The 20,259-nt window shown below is 45.0% G+C and overlaps 3 protein-coding genes across 6 annotated transcripts in view; all 3 read right to left on the bottom strand.

Moving 5' to 3' along the window:
* Window positions 1-1,163: 1,163 nt before the first annotated feature.
* On the bottom strand, window positions 1,164-5,592 carry RPS15A (ribosomal protein S15a). Of its 2 annotated transcripts, none has more exons than XM_051632460.1 (5): window positions 5,544-5,592; window positions 4,301-4,438; window positions 4,040-4,119; window positions 2,447-2,532; window positions 1,164-1,299 (listed from the first exon to the last, which is right to left on the bottom strand). In XM_051632460.1, the coding sequence occupies exons 2-5, from the start codon at window positions 4,431-4,433 to the stop codon at window positions 1,206-1,208; spliced, it is 393 nt and encodes a 130-aa protein (XP_051488420.1). In that variant the 5' UTR covers window positions 4,434-4,438; window positions 5,544-5,592; the 3' UTR covers window positions 1,164-1,205. The 2 variants fall into 2 exon arrangements, with proteins under 2 accessions (XP_051488420.1, XP_051488421.1); XM_051632461.1 differs by lacking the exon at window positions 5,544-5,592 and adding an exon at window positions 4,939-4,963.
* Window positions 5,593-6,498: 906 nt separating this feature from the next.
* Window positions 6,499-12,857, bottom strand: ARL6IP1 (ADP ribosylation factor like GTPase 6 interacting protein 1). Its single transcript, XM_051632386.1, has 6 exons — window positions 12,770-12,857; window positions 10,540-10,673; window positions 9,324-9,443; window positions 8,522-8,639; window positions 7,769-7,853; window positions 6,499-7,554 (listed from the first exon to the last, which is right to left on the bottom strand). The coding sequence occupies exons 1-6, from the start codon at window positions 12,803-12,805 to the stop codon at window positions 7,436-7,438; spliced, it is 612 nt and encodes a 203-aa protein (XP_051488346.1). The 5' UTR covers window positions 12,806-12,857; the 3' UTR covers window positions 6,499-7,435.
* Window positions 12,858-16,444: 3,587 nt separating this feature from the next.
* The window catches only part of SMG1 (SMG1 nonsense mediated mRNA decay associated PI3K related kinase), a 65,027-nt gene continuing 61,212 nt past the window's right edge, over window positions 16,445-20,259 (bottom strand). For all 3 annotated transcript variants that reach the window (XM_051631698.1, XM_051631700.1, XM_051631699.1), the window contains 5 exons: window positions 19,824-20,035; window positions 19,522-19,628; window positions 18,614-18,793; window positions 18,383-18,489; window positions 16,445-17,689 (listed from right to left, as the gene is read on the bottom strand). In XM_051631698.1, coding sequence (XP_051487658.1) covers window positions 17,612-17,689; window positions 18,383-18,489; window positions 18,614-18,793; window positions 19,522-19,628; window positions 19,824-20,035 — 684 coding nt within the window. In that variant the 3' untranslated portion in view covers window positions 16,445-17,611. The remainder of the gene's footprint in view (window positions 17,690-18,382; window positions 18,490-18,613; window positions 18,794-19,521; window positions 19,629-19,823; window positions 20,036-20,259) is intronic.

Raw genomic sequence — 20,259 nt, 5'->3', positions numbered from 1 at the left:
AGTGCTAAGTATCACTTTCGCCTTTCAACATAAAAAGTAACAGAGCTGCAACAGGTTACATAGTGACAAAGACTTTTGCCTGGAGCCAGTCACTTCCATCCCAAGGCTCTCTGAAAAGCTTTGACGCAGTGTCACCTTCAAGGCACAACACTCCCAACTCATGCAACTGCACACATCAATCATCAGGACATATCACCAAGAAGGAAAATTGTTTCCAACTGGTTGTATGAGGAGAACCACAAATTCAACTGCTGCTTTGAAGCTTGCTGAGACAGGCTTGCTACATTTGAATGAGTTCCTTTCTAATGAAGACTCCACAGAAAATGAGGCAAGGGATCTCCAACTGCTTTTGAAGGAAAATGCCATGAGCCCAGCTCACTTCTCTACCATCCAAGTAGCTCTTCAGCTGCAGCTACCTGCTGTGTACTGCTTGCAAAGAAATTTGTTGATTTTTCTGCATCAAGAACACTGTGCTGTCATGCATCAGATGCCTGAAACAAAGACCAACAACTCATTCAATACCATTCACGCCTCTAGGTTCAGATACCCTAATTTCCTCACTCCCGACAGAAAGTTACATCCTCACAGTAACATGCAAAGCAGCTGCAACTACCCTACCCAGAACTGATGTTTCAAAGAACTTTCAAACTAGAAATTCGATGAAAAACATTACTCACCTCTGTACCTCAGTCACTCCTTACACTGTAAGATGTGGAACAAGTTTGTGATTCAAAAATCAAACTTCACAATCTTAATTACTTCTCAATCTCGTACTTCATAACTTTTTAAACCATAAAGAGGAAGTATCTTCAGGCATCTTCTATTATTAAGCTAAAAGGTGAAACTATTATAGAGTCACATACCTATGTAACTATGGAGACAGATGTATCCAACACCCAAGAGGCAACCCCACCACATGATAGCAGAGTATGCAATTCCCCTGCTGAAGCTATTCTGTACAGTGAGCTGTGCGGCAATTTAAGTGGTAATTACTGAAAGGACATTATACTATTAACAGAAATGCATGTTGTGACCAGGGCTGCCATGGAACCCAAATGTCATCTCCAGTAAAGACAGAACTTCAGTACTGTTGAAGAAGTGTCTGCTACAAGCACTATCACAGGTACTGTTAGAAGTCATGAAAATACCAACTGGAAACAGAGTCCATTTGAGTAATTTATTAGTATCCTCTTTTTTTACAAGTTTTAGAAAAAGAATCCCAGGATTTTGCCTCCTGTGTGTTTTCGCCTAGCCTCCTCATGGTCCATGATGCCAGCTGAGGTTGTCAGTACAATGTACCTAGTGAGAAAGAACAAACGTTCAGTTTATGGTTTTGTTCCACGCCTGTTCAGAGCTGACAGAACTAACTTCATGTCTGTGCTACACCAGTAAGCTCTGCTCCTGTGAGAACGGGCCTCACAGAACTAAGGTTTCAGGCAATGAAAAAGAACCTCAAGTACAACTCTGCAGCACATGAAGGACATTTATAGGCATCTGCTCTCCAAATAGTCGCCAAGTCTCAGCAAGAAGCACATTCCCACTGTCAAGTCAGATCAGCTGTTGTAGCAGCAGCACTTCTGTAGTTTCCAGACAAATATGCCACTACTTAGAGCAGACATTTTTCTTCAGAGCAGGTAGAGCTGCCTTGGTGCCAGGGCTGCCCAGCACTGGGCGCTTGGTGTCTGGACTGACACCTGAAGCAGCCTCAGCCATGGCCAGTGCCGAATCTGGATTATCAGCACAATCCATCTCCACAGCCTCCTGGTTGGAGAACCTCTTGTATTACTACTCCATGAATTCTCTTAAATACATGACACCTAGTAAGCCACAGAGATGAAGCTGGAGCAAGTGGCTTGTCACTGCACATTTAAGAACAGAAATGACATGACCCTGTTAATGCTGCCTTAGACAGGACAGACTCCTCTAGCTCTGTCAACCTGGTGCACCAACATTTATTACTCTTGACTCAGTGAATTTTGGGAAGGAAAAACATTCTGCATAGTAGTAAGATCTTCTACATTGTGGAGGTTTGTTAACAGAGACTCTGAGCCTCTCATCACTTAATATCTAACCAACTGATACACAATCAGGAAGTTCAAAGTAGTAAAATCGACTTTAATTGACCTGGTAAATTACATGACTCCCTCCCATCTATAAATGACCATTAATAAAATTAAAATGAGTAATAATAAACTCATAAACTGTAGAAAAGGTGAAACCAGGATTTAACAGAACCAAGCAAACACAGGTACTTGCTTAGCAGAGCCCTGTTAAAACTGGTTAAAAAGAGTATTTATATGGAAGATGGATTTTTGGACTGGTATCTACCTCCAGAATGACCAGAGAAGAAAGGTGCCAGGTGAGTCCAACTCAGGCAGTATCAAAGTGTAATAAGAAAACCCACATTTTTACATATGAGGTGGACTTATATCTTCTCCTTACTTACCCAAACTGACGTGAAGGCAGCAGGTTGTTCTGCCACTTTTCCAAATCCTTCAGCTGAACATCAAATCTGGGACTGATCACACCACACTATAAAACAGAATTCCATTACCAGTGGAAGAACTTTATAAACTGGATTCATATACTTGTCATTCCAGTTCACTGAATGAAAGAATTCAACAACTGCAATTAAAATATTTTTGGCAGCCAAAGATGAGAGTACCAAGAAGCACAATCCATTTCCCATGGTGTGAAACAGCTTCCTCTCTCTCAGGTCAGACTCTCATACAGCAATTCAGCTTTTCTTTCCTTGGCCTCACCTCCTCCTCCTCACCTAAACAGTGACTTGCACTGTTGCTGCAGCTAAACTCACAAATCAATGTCTAGATCTGGGAGAGCACAAAAGTGTACAAGAAACCACTAGGGATTATTAAGCACCCTGTATCACCAGAAAACCTGCCAATACTTCAGGATATTCTACTTCTAATCATTATAAAAAGATAGGGGGGAAAAAAACCCTGTAGATTTTAAACAGGGAGAAATGAACATGCATAAAAGTTATCAAAGTTTCCAGGTTAATTGTACTACTTACTGACCATGAGCACTACCATCACCTCCTGATACATCACTGCCTCTGATTATCTTAATTAATATCCAAGTGCAGAACAGAAGAGTACTTCTGTCCCAATGGGCATTTCCTGAACCAAACAACTGTTCCCTCATTGCAACTATTGAGAGAAACATTATATCCAGTGATCTGTTACAAAGGTGTCCCAGAACAGGTCAAGGAACATGATCCTCAACCCTGACATACATTATTTTTATTACAGACACATAACATTTGTAATTTGGGTGGTGTCAGAATTCTCTGCCTACTGCACTCAAGTAATTTTCAGCTGCAATATTCATCATGGAGACAGCCCCCAACATACTGCTACCAAGCAATTGTTCTTACTTCTTTACTATAGAATCTTACTTGAAGAGCTTAATTGGAAACAATCACACACAGCAAGTCACCACAGAACTTGACAGCTCAGTATTTTGAGACAAAAGCATTTGAAGAATTTCCAAAACATGCATGAATACTTCATATGCCACAAGAAACTTAAAAAACACTAATTAACATAGCATTCAACTTTCCCTTAACTGCAAGCAAAGCCCATCTAACAGCAGCAGAAAAGCTGCTCTCCTCCACATCTTGTCAACTGGAAAGCAACTCAGTCCCAATCTCTTAAGACAAGTCTTCTAGATAGCTTGAACCAAAAAAATCTGAGCTTAAAATAAAAAAGAGAAATCTGTAGGTAGAGAGAAAGCCTTTAAAGAGAGAAACACACAGCACTTGGAAGGAAATGAAAACATCTTAAATATTTACAGAGTTTAACTGAAATGTAATTAGTCACCATATTATTATGAGTCTACAAAAATTAACAAGCATCCCATAACCACTGATAAGTCACATTACTTTCCTTTACATGGATTAAATTAATACTACCTTCCTTAGAAGTCATTATTTCAGAACTGGAGCAAACAAACATTAAAAAAAGAGTCTCATTTAAACACATTCCTACAGAACTGAATTCAGAAAGACATATCCTACCTTGTTGAGTCTGCCTGTGAGATTGACAACAATCTTCCCAGCTCTGTGATCATCAATTATCTCAAATTCACCAATGTAACCTACAGGAAAGATCAGCAGACACATCAAGCACATCCTGCTTAGCTACATTAACACAGCTCAGGTAACTACACTGTACACAACTAGTTTGAGCATTGCAATGGAAGTCAGAAAGACCCTACAGCAAGAGCACCCAGAGGAGGCAGGGGTGTGAGCAGCCAGCCCTGGGCAGGCCAGACCTACCGTGCTTCATCATCACCGTTAGGAACCGGACGATGACTTTGGAGCACGGCCTGATCAGCACCTGCCGCTTCCCACGCTTCTCTGCGTTGTTGATGCTCTTGAGAGCATCGGCCAGAACGTTCATGCGCACCATGGTGCCTGTGGGGAGAGGAGACACCAGCTGCTCAGCACGGGGATGCTGAGCAGCACACTGCTCGTCAGGCTGGTTGTAGACCCAAAGTTACGGTACACCTTGAAAAGGCTACCAAGCAGAACAGATCACATACTCAAGGAAGTTCACGAGGATTCAGAGCTAACATGACAGGTCTGTTTGAACTTGGCTTTATCAACATGCACAACAAAGGTTTCAAAACCCCCACGCAGAGAGCATTTCATCAGGGTGACACCTTTCCCAGGGGAAGCGGTTTGGACTTCAAAACCTAATGGTGCAGCATTAGCCCTATGCAAAAACCAGGTCACGCATGGCACTACACAGAATAGAGGCTGCTTGGCTTGGTTATCTGCAAGAAAACTGCAGGACACAAGCACAGCTCAGGAATCTGGAAACTGGGCATCGGCTCTTGCATTCTCGTGATCGAGACACGAGCTTCCTGAACACCACACAGCATGACAAGACTCGACAATGTCGCCCCACTTACTGCCAGAGCCAGGGCACCGCCAGACCGAGCAGCAGGGTCACCTGCTCCGGGCCAGACGCCGTTCCTGACGTGACCAAGTCCCACGAAATCCGACGGGTTGTACCACTCAGCCCGGGCCCCCGAGCGAGCACACCTGCCTAGTCCTGCTGACGGGACGAGCGCAGCCAGCCCCGCGTCCCGCGGGCCGCCTCCCCAGCCCAGGCCCAGCCCTCGCACACTCCCCATGCCCTCCTGTGCCTCCTCCCCGGCCCCGCCGCACGACTCGGGCCCCGTGAAGCCGGGACTCCGCGGCCCGGCTCACCCGAGCCCCGCTCGGCCCAACTCCCCACAGCAGCAGCCCGGGCCTGGGCGCCGCGCCGGCCCCCGCCCTCGGCTCCCGCCCCGCATCGCTGCGGAGAGCGGAGCCACAGGCAGAGGGTGCTTCCCCCCACCCTCCGCTCCGGAGGCTCCGGAGAGCGCTAGAGGAGACGCAGGCGGCCCAGAACAGGCCGAACCGGTCGGACGCAGCCTCACGGCCGCGGCAAAGCGGGCAGAGACGGGCGGGGGGCGCGGATGGGCCCGGGAGGCGGCGGATAGGCCCGGGAGGCCGCAGCGCCCCCACTCACCGGTGCAGCAAGATGGCGGAAAAGGAAGAGCCCGGGCCCCCGCGCGGGATTATGGGAGGGCCATGGGCGCGAGCTGGTGCGCGGCGCCCCGCGCCCTCTCGCGAGACTTGGCGTCCCAGTCGGGACGCACCGCGCGCCAGGCCCGCTCACCCCCATTGGCCGAGCGGCAAAGCGCACTTCCGGGGCGACGCGCCAGCGCGGGTTCCTATAGCAACCAGGACGCTTCGCAGCGGGGCGAGAGTACGGGTGGGCGAGAGGGACAAAAAGCTTTCGGCCCCGGCGGCGCGCTCCGCAGTGCCCAACAAACCCCCCGAGGAGCTGCGGGGCGGAACCAGACCCCAGAGCCGGTACAGCAGCAGCACCGCAGCTCTGCAGCGGGTGGGCTTTTTCTCCTGTTCGTGACTAGTTTTTAGAAGACAGCACGCGTGCTTGATCCCTGCTGCAGTTTAAAGGGCCACCTACCCCTCGACAGGGGGAGTGACACGAGGGAGCTGAGGGGACAGGTTGTGTTTCCACCGGATTTTGAGATAACCCAGGAGCGGGGCTATCAACACTGGCACAGCTGCACTGCCTCGCACCGCGGGCTGCTGCGGGGGGAGCTCTGCCCCGCCGCACTCACCGACCCCTCCTCCCCGTTCCCAGCCCTTCCCCCAGCCTGTGCCAGGCACACAGCTTTTTCTCAACAGCTTCTGCATCTCACCGCAGCAGCTCCTGCAGTTCAGCTGTGACACATACCAGCTGGGTCTGCTTTGCCCACAATCCACCAGTTTTATCTGTGTTCTTCACCTCCAGCCTTTTCCCTCGGCAGTAGGAGCCATCACTGCCCTGTGGCACCTACTTCACACAAAAGGTGTTTGATCAGTGCACTGATCACCCCGTGGCACTGACACACTGCTCCCAGCTCCCCTCATGACTAGAAGACATGAGTGTACCTTCACAAAGAGCAAGTCTGAGAGAAGTTTCTGTTTAGGTTGTATTTACCTATTCAGCAGTTACAACAGAGAGTGAAGAGAGTTCATTTTAAAACAGTAAACTTTTAAAATGCATTAACACAGGTTTTAGCTCTGTAAAGAAGACAGTTCAGTTTTTAAAAAAGGAGGAACAGGTCATAGAAAAGCACAAACAATTCAGACAGGCTTATTTACAAAGACAAACCCAGCATATTCAAGGTGATTTTGTACACAAACAACATTCATGAAATCAAACATGCTACATGGCTCCGTGACAACAGCAGTTTTTAGAGCAATCAGCTGTTAAGGTGACACACACCTTAATTCATTCTCAATGGTCTCAGTGCAACAAGTTGAAGTTTACACTACAGCAAAATAAATGAACTACAAATTTATATATTCCAGACTCCTATTCAACAGATAATCTGGTACATGCAGGGGGAAAAAAAAGCAGACTCAGTGAGACAATGAAATCACCTTCTGCAGCAATGTTGGGCAGGCACCCTCAGCTACGATCATTCCTATCCCACCAGGATCAGGAGTAACAAACCCCCAAGTGCAAGCTTCCAGAACTGCCTTTCCTACTTGCTGTAGCCACATATGAACAACCAGTGAAACAAATACAGTTAGAGAACTGCTACCACACATTAGGATTCTGCTGTTTGAGTTGGGGTGTTTATTGACAGGGCTTCTTAGTTTGGTGAAGACACTTAAGCTCTGTACAAAGGACAGGATCTTTCAAACAGGACCAGCTGCAGAACCCCAGTCAGCACAGCAAGAGAGACACAAACCCACCCATAGCAGTTGCTAGAGTGACATGTTCACTTCCTCAGGGAGCCAATTAAAAAAAGCCAGTGAGCAACACAACTTCTATTAATTATATGTTAATTCTCAGAACTGTTCCCAAGGAAACCTTTCACAAAGTGAAGAGTAGTTAAGTCTTCATTCATTTTTCTTTTCCTTGTGCTTGAGAAGTTTGTTTATCTCCCTTTTCGCCATTCCAACATACTTTGTAATGATCCCATGCTGGTTTAGTCCAGGAAACAGCAACAAGAAACTCACTAGAGAGGAAAAAAAACCATTATTTAATACTCCTTTAACAAGCTTCTGTCATTTGACAATTCCCTTGCTTCCCTTAAGCCCCATTAAGTGCTTGAAAACAGAAAAATGTAACCCTGTGACAACAAAATCACCCCATTCATATAATAATTACTCCTACCAGCCTCACACCATTTCAGGCAAAAAAGTTACTTGTTTTGTGTGCTGCACACTTACCAATGAGATAGGTCAGAAACAGATTGTGAACTTGCTGTCCAATCCAGGCAACCACGGCAAGAGAAAAAAGCATGGTCATGAAGTACTGAAAAATTGAAAGGGAAAGTTACCACAGATCTGTAGGGAATTCTCCTGTTCCCTTCAGCACCCAGCAACTCTCCAACATTTAAAACTAACGTGAAGTTTGCTGGCTCTTGCACATGCAATACACCTATGCATTGGCTTGTTAAAATTGAAAATACAGAGCCTACAACTGTATGCTCACATTTATTTTCAGAACATCAGTTTGACAGGATACCAGTTCTTTTCTGTCCAGATATCCCTTAGAGTCAGACTACACCATCCCCACTGACACCACTTCAGCCTCATACAGTACCTGGAACTGTTTTCAGGACAGTAAGCTCAGCAGTTCACGTACCTAACCTGACACATTACTAAGATTTTGGTTTTTGGACAGGTTATGTACATTGGAAACAAGCTGTGTTTCCAAAAACTGGCCTACACAAAGAAACCCAGTTTAGCTTTATCTTAATAAGAGCAGTATGCTCCTAACTGCACAGCACTGCAGGTTTAAATCACATATCTTGCCACTCCAGGTCTGAATATGATGTGGGGCTGGCATTAAGTCACAGCCAGAACTGATAGGTCTTGGTTTGAAATACTCATTTATTCAGACACATGCATTGCTAAAATACTTGAGACAAAACAAACAACATCCTAAGACAAGAGAGATGATGTCCTGGAACACAATACCATCTTAGGCTTCTCTTCCTTCAGTGTGAAGAGGCGCTTCCACCAGCCAAAAAGTCGGCGACGAGATTTCACCAAATTGCCACAAATCTCATGAAATCTTTGCTGCTGCTCTGTAGTCCTTTTATTAAAGAAAAAAAGCCAGAACTAAAAATTCAAAATTTCATCTGAAACTTAAAATATCTCCTATGGTATTTTTACAGAAGTAAAAACTTATCCAGTACTTATCCTGGCATTTGCTTCCTTAGTTTTATACCTCATCATTAAGCACTGCAATGTGATTGCCCAGGTAATTTTTCTGTACACAGACTGACTCTCCTAAACTGATTCTCAAAGAGCAACCACATTCAAACCAGGAGATCACTGATTTTAATCTCATACCAGTGTGATACTCGCAAGTACTACACACCTGATAACAGGCAATACTCTTCTTCATACTTTTATTTCTCAGCATCTATTACCCAATAATTACTAAAAAGTAATAGTTTAGCAGAACTAACTAGCATCCTTATGGACAGCCAAGAATGTGCCTAATCCTTTGGAAACAAAATCATCTTAGTTTTTTTAGAAGAGGTGTTGTAGTCATTTCAGAAAAAAAGAAAGCAGGACATCTTACTAGTGCCCTCACTTCCTACATTAGTGTCACCGTTTGACTCAGGTGCAATAACAATTTGCTGATTGCTGATTTCTTATGTCAACAACTCCATAAAGTAATCACTTGACACTTGCAAGTCAGATACCCACTTTGACAAAGTGGGTGACAAAGTTAACACTTGATAAAATGTTTAATTCAAGCTTTCCTCACCATTTGTTAGAGCCAAAGATTCTAGGTGCAAGAGCAGGAACAAGGTAATCAGCCAAACAGAGGAACATAACGAAACAGGAAACACCTGAAAGAACTGATGGGTCCAAGTAGTAGATCATCCTGCAGAAAGAAGGTAAATTATTTCTGGATGCTCAGGCTGCTAAATTCTAGAGAGGTGATTGTCCCCCTGTACTCAGCACTGGTAAGGCACACCTGGAGCATTGTGTCCAGTTTTAGGCACCTCAATTCAAGAGAGATATTGAGGTGCTGACACGAGGACAGAGGAGGGCAACGAAGCTGGTGAAGGGCCTGGAGAATCAATCTTATGAAGAATGCTTGAAGGAGCTAGGAATGTTTAGTTTGAGAAAGAGGAGGCTGAGGGGAGACCTCATCAGTCTCTACAACTACCTGAAAGGTCATTGTAGAGAGGTTGGTGCTGGTCTCTTCTCACAGGTAATTAGCAACAGAACAAGAGGGAATGGCTTCAAGCTGCAACAGGGGAGTTTAGACTGGACATTAGGAAAAAAAATTATCACAGCAGGAGTGGTTAGACAGTGGAATAGGCTGCCAGGGAGAGAAGTCACCATCCCTGGATGTGTTGAAGGGTTGTTTGGATGTGGTTTTGGTGGATGTGGTTTAGGGGAGAACTTTGTAGAGTAGGGGATGATGGTTGGACTCGGTGTTCCCAAGGGTCTTTTCCAACCTGAATAGTTTTATGATTCTATGAAAACCAACTGAACTCATACTAAACACCATGCTAGAGATGCAGATTAGGAAAGTCTGCCCTATGGAAACAAATTTTTCATAATGATGTTACTGATGTTATTTTCCATATGGATGCTTGTTTGGGGAAAACAGCCAAAGGAAATAACCAGATTTGACTGAGAGGCAGGATACAAAGGATGAGGGCAGACTATGAACACACCAACGAAGAACAGAGCTGAGCATAGTAAAAACCTTACAGCAAGCAGTGCTGACAAACAGCTTTTGCAGCAAACAACCCCCACTCTGGGCAGGATGTGACTCCTGTTACTTCCTGTTCTCAATACTTCAGGTTTTTGTTTTCAAAACAAAGGTCACAGGCATTCAGAAACTGAACATGGAGTAAGGGCCATCCTATTAGATTTTTAAACATGTCTTACCAATTCACTGAATAGGTTTGCTACCCACCATGGAAGTGCACTTGTGTTCAAGGCTCCCTCCACAAGCTACTTACAGAAAACAAAAGGAAACAACACTCATGAGTGCCAGAGGAAACCAGGCTCTCTCCCAGCGAAGAACTTTGTCTGTTATCAAAATCACTTCTCCCCATCCTTGCAACTGCTCCTCCAAGCTAGCAGTTTCTGCAGCCTACACAGAAAGAGAGGAAAACAATTTATTACTAACCAGAATACCAAATTAATTCCCACACTAAGTGCTGAAAAAAGTGTCATAATTAATGAACCCAGTCACAAACCTGAGTAATTAAATTACTAATAATGTTGTAAATTTTGTACATTATGACATTGTAGCAGTGACACTTGAAAATAGCCAAGATCCTAACAAAGTACCAGCACGTGTTATTAACCCAAACAATACCTGCACTCAGATTTTACCAACATGTTTTACTTTCTCCCAGTCTTCCCTTTATGGTAGTCCCTCCTTCCAGATTAGTAGCAACTCCAGTTTTAAAGTCTAGCTAAAAACTCCTCAAGTGTTCAGCATTACCATCTGGAAAACTGCAACATGAGATCTATTACATACGTATCTGGAAAGACAACTCTACCATATTAAACTGAACCTTTCTAGTTACTGTCCAACAATTGTTTTATTATGTGGATAATAACTCAGATGGATAAAAACTCAGAATCCACAGCAGTTACCCAACAGATTCCATTTGGAATACAAAGGAAGTTTTTCCACAGGTTGCCCAATATCAAACAGCCTTTAAACTCCTCTTCCCATATTACTCCTACAATCCTACTACACTTCTTCCACAAGGAGGCCCTGTCTCCTCTGGCACCAGCTTGCTAAGCAGTTCACCTGCAGCATTTCACATTTAACAAAGCTTCCCCTCAGCAGGACAAGGTATTTCAGAGATTACAAAATTCAAGTAACCATGAGCAGAACCGACTGCTGCCCAAGAAGCAAGAGGTTAAAAGTCATCAAGACCTGCCAGTGTGCCACGGGAGAGCAGAGCAGGTTCCATCCTCAGCTATGAGCTGCCCTTACCTCAAATGAGAACCTGACACCACCAGAATAACAAGGACAGCTGAGTGCAGCTACCACCGAACAGCATAGTTTGGGTGATAATACTGGCAACTACCTGAAAACTACAGTTCAGGAAGAAAAAAAGAGTAGGAAACTCTGACATACTGCTGAACACCTTCCAGTTATCCATTTCATGTCATAAGCACAAACTCACACAAGGAGAAAAAATAAACTGCGTTTCTCAGGGGACATTTTATGGCAAACTGTTTTGCTTTATTTCATCTTGCTGTCTGCATTTAACACCACAATCAAGAGAAGAAAATGTAATGGGAAACAGACTGGAATACAACAGTGTTATTAAGAACAGCTTGCCTCTCTCAGCCCCGACAACAACCCCTATAAGTTGTTTTCCCTCTGGGTCAGGTGGAGAAAGCTTTAGTGAACCTTTAGCAAGGACCACCTAACTCAGAGCACACCCATCAGAAGTGTTTATTCGTTAATCAAACAACATAAAATTTCCATAGATATAAACTTCTTCTACAAACGAGGCATCCCTCCCATATTTTTGCACGTATTTTGGGCAACATAGCTCACTTCTGCAGAAAACCGGACCTCCCTCCCACCTCCACACCGGTGACAGTTTCCCTGCAGTCCCCAGGCTGTGCAGAATCTTCAGCACTGATGCCCTCCAAGGCTTCCCTTCCTCAGCCTCTCCTGATGCTTCTGGAACGGTTCTGCCACATCCCACCGCAGCGTTTTGGCACACAGCGATAAATACATGCATCCTTATCCTTATTTAAGTGTTTAAGAATGTATGCCCACCCTGCCAGGCTCATCACCTTGCTCCTACAACGCTGAAGCATTTGATGCCACAGCCAAAGCACGCTGAAACACAAAGACACGAACGCAAACGTCAGCCCTGCACACCAGGCGCAGCCAGACGGAGCTCCGGCCTGCGCGCAGGGGGCTCAGCCGGGCCCGCGCCGGGGCAGCACACAGAGCAGCCCCCTCGCACCCAGGGCCCGAAGGCACAAGCCGGCCCGTGCGCGGGAAGCAAAGCGCGCAGGGAGGCGGCTCCTCCGCGTTCCACAAGCTCGGGGGCCGAGGCGGCCCCGACCAGCCGCCACGGGCAGGCCTGGCTCCCCCGGCTCCCCCAGCGCCGGCAGGGCCAGCCCCTCCGCAGCCACCCGCAGGCAGTCACCTCCCTGCCGACAGCCCCAGAAGGGGCTACTGGCCCCGGCATCGCCCCCGCTCACCAGCTGGTGGACGCTGTTGTTATCGCCCTCCGCCATCTTGCCCGGCCCGCGCACCACCGCTACCCACCGCGCCGCCGCCTTTTATAGCCTCCGGGGCTGGTCTCCACACTCTGATTGGCCTTCTCGAAACCCCCGCGGTCCAATCCCAGAGGTCCTGCCGCTCCCCATCGACAGCCGATTGGCTGGCGAGATTTGAATAGTGACAGCCGCCCAATGAGCGCGGGCCTCCGCCCCGCCTCCCCCTCCCTCCGTCGCAATGCGACTGCGGCGGGAGCGGCCCTGGGGCCGGGGCTGAGGGCGGCGGGGGCGCGCGCTGCGGGGTCCTGCGGGGGCTGGGGAGGGGCTGGGGAGGGGCTGCGGGGTCCTGCGGGGGCTGGGGAGGGGCTGCGGGGTTCTGCGGGGTCCTGCGGGGCCTGGGGAGGGGCTGGGGAGGGGCTGGGGAGGGGCTGCGGGGTCCTGCGGGGGGCTGGGGAGGGGCTGGGGAGGGGCTGCGGGGTCCTGCGGGGGGCTGGGGAGGGGCTGCGGGGTCCTGCGGGGTCCTGCGGGGGCTGGGGAGGGGCTGCGGGGTCCTGCGGGGGCTGGGGAGGGGCTGGGGAGGGGCTGCGGGGTCCTGCGGGGTCCTGCGGGGGCTGGGGAGGGGCTGCGGGGTCCTGCGGGGGCTGGGGAGGGGCTGGCGGCAGCCGCTGCGAGGGGCCCGCCAGCTGCCGCCTCTGCGGAGGGAGTCGGGCCCCCAGCCCGGCCGTCGGCACGGGAGGGATAAACCAAGTCGCCGGGGCTTTCAAGAATAAAGCTTTTATTTTTAAAAGCCTGACCCGTGTACAAGCCGAACGCGTGATTATTAGGAGGCAAATAAGCGAAAGATTGAATGTCTAAACGTGACCTTTTCTCGACATCACTCGTGTTCGTGTCCTACAAACTACAGACCTCCTGCTCCAGAATGTCTGTAGGGTAACAAACAGCCCCTTATTGCTGGAAGAACCAGGGGCACTCACGCACAAACTTTCTTTGACCTAAAGCGTTGCTGTTTCCCAGCACGAGTATTTATTGCCTGGGACTGACGTCTGCAGGCAGCAGCGGCCGCGGGTGCGATTGCCGGATCACCAGGCAGGAACTCCATGAAACACCTCCCGGCTTGGCAGGAAGGGGCTCCCGCCTGACCACCCTGCTCCTGACCTACCCCTGGTAATTACCATCCTTACAAACAGTTTATTTATATTTTTTTTTTTCAGAAGTGGTAGCGGCATTGGAATAAACACAGGAGAAATGGACTAGGATATAAATACTTCTTCTGACTCAACTTCCTAAGTGTTTGTCACCCATGTTAACGAGCTTAATCATACTCCCTAGGATGTAATGCTCTTCCAAAATGAGGGCAAAGCATCATTCTGGCACCAAAAATGCAATCCTCTTCCAAGCCAGCTCACCAGCTTGCTAGAGAGGAAAAAGGACTAAGAATGATACTGTAAAAGTAAAAAAATGTCTGTACTGAATTGTTTGATCTCTAACAGGGTGATTTTCAGGCTCAGACTGTATCTAAAGAATAAATACTTTCCTGAACAACTTTCAATTTAATTAACATGGTGCTAAGACTATTTGTGTACCATTTTGCACTTCAAAATGACAAAGTCCACCCTCAAAATCCCTAACTTGCACCCCCACAAAGCTCAAACAAAAGCCGATTTTGTAAGGAAGCGATGCCAGCAATAATTCCAATTAGTCTTTTGAGGAAGTATGGACACACAGAAGCACAACACGTTGCTGTTCCTAGGAGTTATTTGCAGCACCCTGCAGAAGCCTCCTCTCTGGCTATTCAATACAGTCAGCTCCTGCTTTCATCCTTTTCTATGATTCTCACCACAAAAATGCAAGCACTTACATTCAGTATGTTAAGCTTCCATCCACTCATTGTACCTAATAAACGCATCTCAAATTTTTTTCTTATGCTATTAATAGTCTGATGGATAGCAAAATCACTCAGCGATGTACCTTCAACAGTAGTTGTAACTAATGGAGTCTTATTTAATATGCAAGATGCACACAGACAATCTGCATTTTGAGTTTAACCAAGACTGTGCCGAATTTGCCATGTTGTCCACATCTACCAAGGAAGATGCACCAGCACACAAAGCTGATAGTCCCACTAACTTCCAAGCATCTGAGCCGTCTCCTCAGCATTAGTTAACACAAATTTTAAGTGTCTGTACAATCCTCCTCTAATTTGGGATTTGTTTTATATTTGATTGTATTCGGCATTTTATTCCCCCCTGTAATTCTCACAACCACAAGTAGTTTTGCATAAAAGGACATGATGAATACTTCTTTTTTCTTTAAAACTTTATTAAATTATGCAGTAAGAACCCATCTCCACACAGGTGTGTCACTTCTGGATAGCAGAGGTATAATACATGAGCCACAGGTGAGTGCATCACCCCTCCCTTCCCCCCAGCTTCCAAGAATAAAACAGCATGTACAATACACTCTTGCTACTATGGTACTCCAAACCAATTCTTTGTAAGGTTATTTTTTTAACTGGAGGAAAAGAAAAAGGACCAACAGTGTCAAGTGTCTGGTTCTGCATACAATTGCTCTCCACTGCAAGGTTCCAGCACTTCTCCTGCACTGCACGGTCTGGCAGAGGGTTCAGGGAGCAACAGCAATGGAATGCATCTTGCACGGGTATGGCTTGATACAAAGCCTGTGACCTCACTAATCAGGCAATCAGAATGCAAAAAAGGCCTGTAGAAAATTCTTACACTTCAAAGTGCATGTCCACAAAAAATTGGCAACAGGGGAGAAAGTGAATTCTAAGTCCAACTGAGGAGGCAGAGCAGCTAGCATAGTGCAAATACTGAAAATAATACAAGCTTGTCTATTTCTTATGCCTGGTGTTAGCCGAAATCTGAATGCATGTTATCTGAAAATTACTGGCCAAGCTCTCTAAGCAGACAACTGCTGCAAATCCATTCAATTAAATGAATTTTAGGCCAGTAGTGAGCTTGGCTCAAATCCTTTAATACTTAGATATTGATTGAAAAAATGCAGTAAAGTGTTTTTACTCTGAAAGGTGACTAAAATGGCATAAAGGATCTTCCCACATCTATCGTTTTTCAGAAACTGTGCGTGATGAATTCATCAAGTTTACAAACGAAAATTTTTTTATACATAGCTATGCAAGTTTATCTGGCTTGAGAACACCAGTGTGCACTTCTGCCTTAGCTATCAGCACCTGTAAGATTCTGCAATTGTAACTGAATTGTTAGATTTATCTGCTCTAAGAAAAGGAAGATGCCTTTTCCTAAAGGTGTCCCAATTAGGAAAGGAAAAAGTCTTTGAGACACCTGGCAGACAAGCAGGACGTTGATCTGTGTAAGAAGATGCCCTTTTTAGAGAGACTTTTCTGACCATCATAACACTTGGAGTGCAGAACCGATTCAAAAAAACCAAAAGACCTTGGTGGCAGATTCACTATGGATGCATTATTGAACGGCCATCTCTAGAAGTAATATGGCAAAGGAAAATACTTTGCAGAAGTCTTTACAGATCTAGTTAACAAAAACTGGAGAGTCCTTCATTTCCTGGATTATATGTATACCCCCCTGTGAGCTGAAGCACTCTAATTTACAAGTGTAAACTAAAAGTATTAGGAAAGTGAAGTAAAAAGCATATCACTCTACCTCCACCAGAACATCACTTTATTGTTTATCTGTCATCAACAATGTAAAACTCTACTAGATACTCTATCCTGGTTTTTAAAAAGGTAAAGATTACATTGGATTAGCTATGTTGTACGAAAGAAACTACAGCAATCACAGTAGAATGAGATTGGAGGGACAATTCGAATTACAAAAAGGTGTACACTGCAAGCAGAGGGAAGTGCACATTAAATCAAATGCCTGTAGGATTCATTACTTTTAAATGCACAGTGACAATTTTGAGAAACTGTACATAACAGAATCACAGAAATGACTTTTAGAATAACCAAAATTACATTTTGCATTTGACCATCCAACTCGTAAGTCATCATTGATGTTCTCTTATTTTCAGTGCTTTTGGAAAACGTTTACCAAACAAATTTCAAGTTGTTAATTTGACTCAACTGTGAAGTAGAAGGATTGAAATAAAAAGTATATTGGAAGTACACCTAGCCTACAAGAATAAGCCAAGAGGGGTGTATGCAAGGAGAGGCTGGGAGGGAGGAGAGAAAGGAAAGAGGGGAGGGAGAAGAGAACAAAGGCTTTTTCTTCTATCTCAGAAGTTCTTCCAATGCAGCGTGTATCTGATGTATAGCTCTCTGCTTTCAGTCCATTTCTGAAGTTTACATTTTGTAGCCTTTTTCCACACTAACTGGTCAACTCAACCAGCACCGTTGCCATGGCAACAAGAATCTGAATGCATCAAATCTTCCCCTGCTGTGATTTCTTCATGGCCCCATTTTTTCTGTTTTTCTTTGAACAGGGTTCGGTGTTTCCTGAATTGTTCACAGGGTCAGGTGGAATTGAGTTCCAAATCACTCTGCGGTTTGTAGCATCCCGATTTCTTTCTGCAGCTTAACCCCCAGACACGTTGGCAGTTCTTCCAGAGCAGAAAGACAAACTGTGTTGTTCAAGCAGTGAGCTTTCACCCTTGACCTTGGGGGTTGCAGACCATTGTGTTTAGCGTATCCCTGAGTGCAGCTATCCTGCAGGATTCACTTCCCAGTGCACCGAGATTTCCTAGGTTTCCTCAGATTAAGCCCCAGTATGCATCACCACCGGCTGTGGTGCGGCTACGGATGCCTGAGGCCGAGTTGATTCTGGTGGATGTCTGACCTCGCTGAACCAGACTGATCTGCGTTCTCCCTACTCATACCCAGGCAGTCCAACCTTCATACAGCTGAGCCAAGTTATCTAGATTAGTTGCTTCCTTAATCACAAAGTCAACCTAATAAAAAGGTCAAACAAGGAATTAAAAATAAAGATGGGTTTTTCAAAGCGTTCAAGCTATCTTAGAATCTAGTGAGGAATGGCACCTGCAAATGCAGAACTTCAGTGAAAAAATCTATAGTAATGGTGCACTTGATCCTATACAGCTTTGTGGAGTACATGCAAGAAACAGGAATTTGTACTGCGGGGGCAAAAAAGGTCACACATCATCTCATTTATAGCCCCTATCTTGAATATAGTCACAATAATCGCAAACTTATGTGGACATCTTGGGTCCCCTGACTCAGCTTCCCAGAGACAGGAGAACACAGTTGTGTCACACTAGTCAACACAGACAAGTTCTGTTCTTCCAACAGCTGCACAGATCTCATGTTCTCCCTGGTTATCAATTGCTGGGTAAGAGATGTTAGCTGACTGATACACAAAAAGCGATTTAATAATCCAGTTCATTAAATTTATATAATTCTGTGATATAGAAAACAAAAGCATTTGATAAAACACAAAAAGAATGCAGCAATAGAAAGCAGCAGCATAGCTTGATTTACATTGGAATGTGACACACTCAAAAGGGACCCCCTGTTCACAACAGGAGTTTAGTCTTTAAGGCCTACTTCAGCGCACATACACATGCACTTAGTACCAAATATGTAAAGCAAGGACCAGTACTGGAGCTTCACTATTTCCAACTCACCTGTTCAGCAACAGACATTCTCCTGTTGGGATCCACATCTCGGCCCTCCAACTTGGCTTTCACCCGCTTCCACACACTAACTGCGTAGGAATTCCTTTCCTGCACAGCTAGAAGTAGAAAATAAAATTACTTCAACTTCACATTCCTGCACGGAAGCCCATTGATGTGTTTTGGGGCTTTATTGTTGCCAGTGGTGGGGTTTTTCATTTTGTTTTAAAGCCCTATATTTACCTTTTCCTGTTTTAGGGTCCCTGGCTGTTTTTTTGGGACTACAGACAACACTCTTCCCAGTTCCTGGGACTGTGCTTGGAGGAGTATCTGCTGACGTGGCAAGATTTTTCTGAATTAGCTTCTTTGCATTCTGTGACATCACCTCTGGCTGAGTTTTCTGCCCTGTATTGCTACGTACAGCTGTAAAGAAAGTTTAAAAGTACTTAGAAGTATTCAAAAGATACACTATAGATGCAAGGAAAAGCGTAACTAAACATGTATCAAATGCAGTTATCAGTATAGATGCATCCTAAACTTGTATTTTAAACTCTTCTCTCTTCAACCTTTCAGTTTTCTAATTTATTTCACTTCATAAGAGGTTTTATTCCATTGTAAAACATGAATTTTTATTAAGCTAAATTTTACGGGCCCTCTTAGCCTCTAATTCTATAATTTTGTATGGCAGCTATAAAATACAATTCTTGGTAGAAATCAGGAACCTGCACTTAGTCAACATATTGACAGTAGAATAAACCTTTAAAGAAAAGTACACCTACACTCATGAGAAACTTTATTGATGTTTTTAACTGGAAATAAAATTTTGCAAACAAAAATGCTTTTGGGGTTTCAGGTTTAATTCAGATTTCATCATAAATTTTCATACTAATTTCAACAGAAATTATAGTTCAGTTGATAAGTGACAATGCATTCCATATATTCTGGGCTTTCTGGAGTGAATCCAGATCCTGATGGCTATTTAAAGGCTACGATCACGCGGCCGTTCAGCACCGTATGCGGAATGACTTGAATTTTATAGGCTTTTATAATCTTATAGAGATGGTCTGTATTTCAAAATTTAATAAAAGTTCTAATTCCCTCTCTAATGTCACCTCCTGACATCTTAACGGTTGTGCTTTTTCAAGTATTACCTGCAGCAAAGGTTGGCTGATATGTAGCAGCTGATGTTGGGCTTGAGCATTCATTTGATGTATCCGTGACTAAGGGTGATGCAAAACCCACTAGGTTATTGTAGACACTAGAAAACATAAGAGTTGATAAATATCTATGCACCTACTGACTTATTGAAAACTCAAAAATAAAGTTAAGCCACATTTTGCAAAAAGATTTCTGCATTCTAATACAACCCCCAAGTGGGTACCCCATGCTGTGCTTCTGCTATACACAAATGGATAAGCAAAATGCCTTCGTCAAGAGACGGTGCCTTTCTTACCTCTGGCTCTGTGTTTTCAGTTCTTTCAAGGTGGGAGTTATTTCCTGCAGCATTTCAACATGTTCCTGACTGCGGACTTGACCCATAACCTGAACTAGTGTAAACAAAACTGTCTGAATATTATCTTGCCACGATTTATATTCACCCAAGAACTGCCTGACACTGTTCTCATAGGGAACATCTTCACCGTCTGCCAAAGCTGCTTCCTCGTCCTGTAACAAAGATATGCAAAAAGGTTAACTACTTGCTGTATTTTAGCCAAGAACAAGTTCAGCACTCCTCAGCCTTTTTCAGCCCCTTAGTTTGTCATTTGACTACAAATAACTTACAAATCATTTTTAGTTACATTTCAAGAAAATTAAATTGAAGATTAAATGTTTTACTGATTAAAAACAAAGAGGATTTGTAAAACACAAAGAAAATGTTTCAACTGTCA

Source organism: Apus apus, chromosome 14, assembly GCF_020740795.1.
Source record: "Apus apus isolate bApuApu2 chromosome 14, bApuApu2.pri.cur, whole genome shotgun sequence".
Lineage (NCBI taxonomy): Eukaryota > Metazoa > Chordata > Aves > Apodiformes > Apodidae > Apus > Apus apus.
The sequence above is the reverse complement of the archived record's forward strand: the minus strand, read 5'-3'. Positions and strand labels throughout refer to the sequence as shown.

Bases quoted from the DNA above. Each gene is read 5' to 3' on its own strand.
- RPS15A (XM_051632460.1), bottom strand. From the start codon at position 4,433: ATGGTGCGCATGAACGTTCTGGCCGATGCTCTCAAGAGCATCAACAAC. The intron at 4,120-4,300 runs GTAGGTCTGGCC...TCTTTCCTGTAG, and splicing joins AACGGTGATGATGAAGCACG to GTTACATTGGTGAATTTGAG. The intron at 1,300-2,446 runs GTAAGTAAGGAG...CTTTCTCACTAG, and splicing joins CTGCCTTCACGTCAGTTTGG to GTACATTGTACTGACAACCT.
- ARL6IP1 (XM_051632386.1), bottom strand. From the start codon at position 12,805: ATGGCGGAGGGCGATAACAACAGCGTCCACCAGCTG. The intron at 10,674-12,769 runs GTGAGCGGGGGC...CTTTCTGTGTAG, and splicing joins ACAACAGCGTCCACCAGCTG to GCTGCAGAAACTGCTAGCTT. The intron at 7,854-8,521 runs GTATTGTGTTCC...TCAATTTTTCAG, and splicing joins AGGAAGAGAAGCCTAAGATG to TACTTCATGACCATGCTTTT.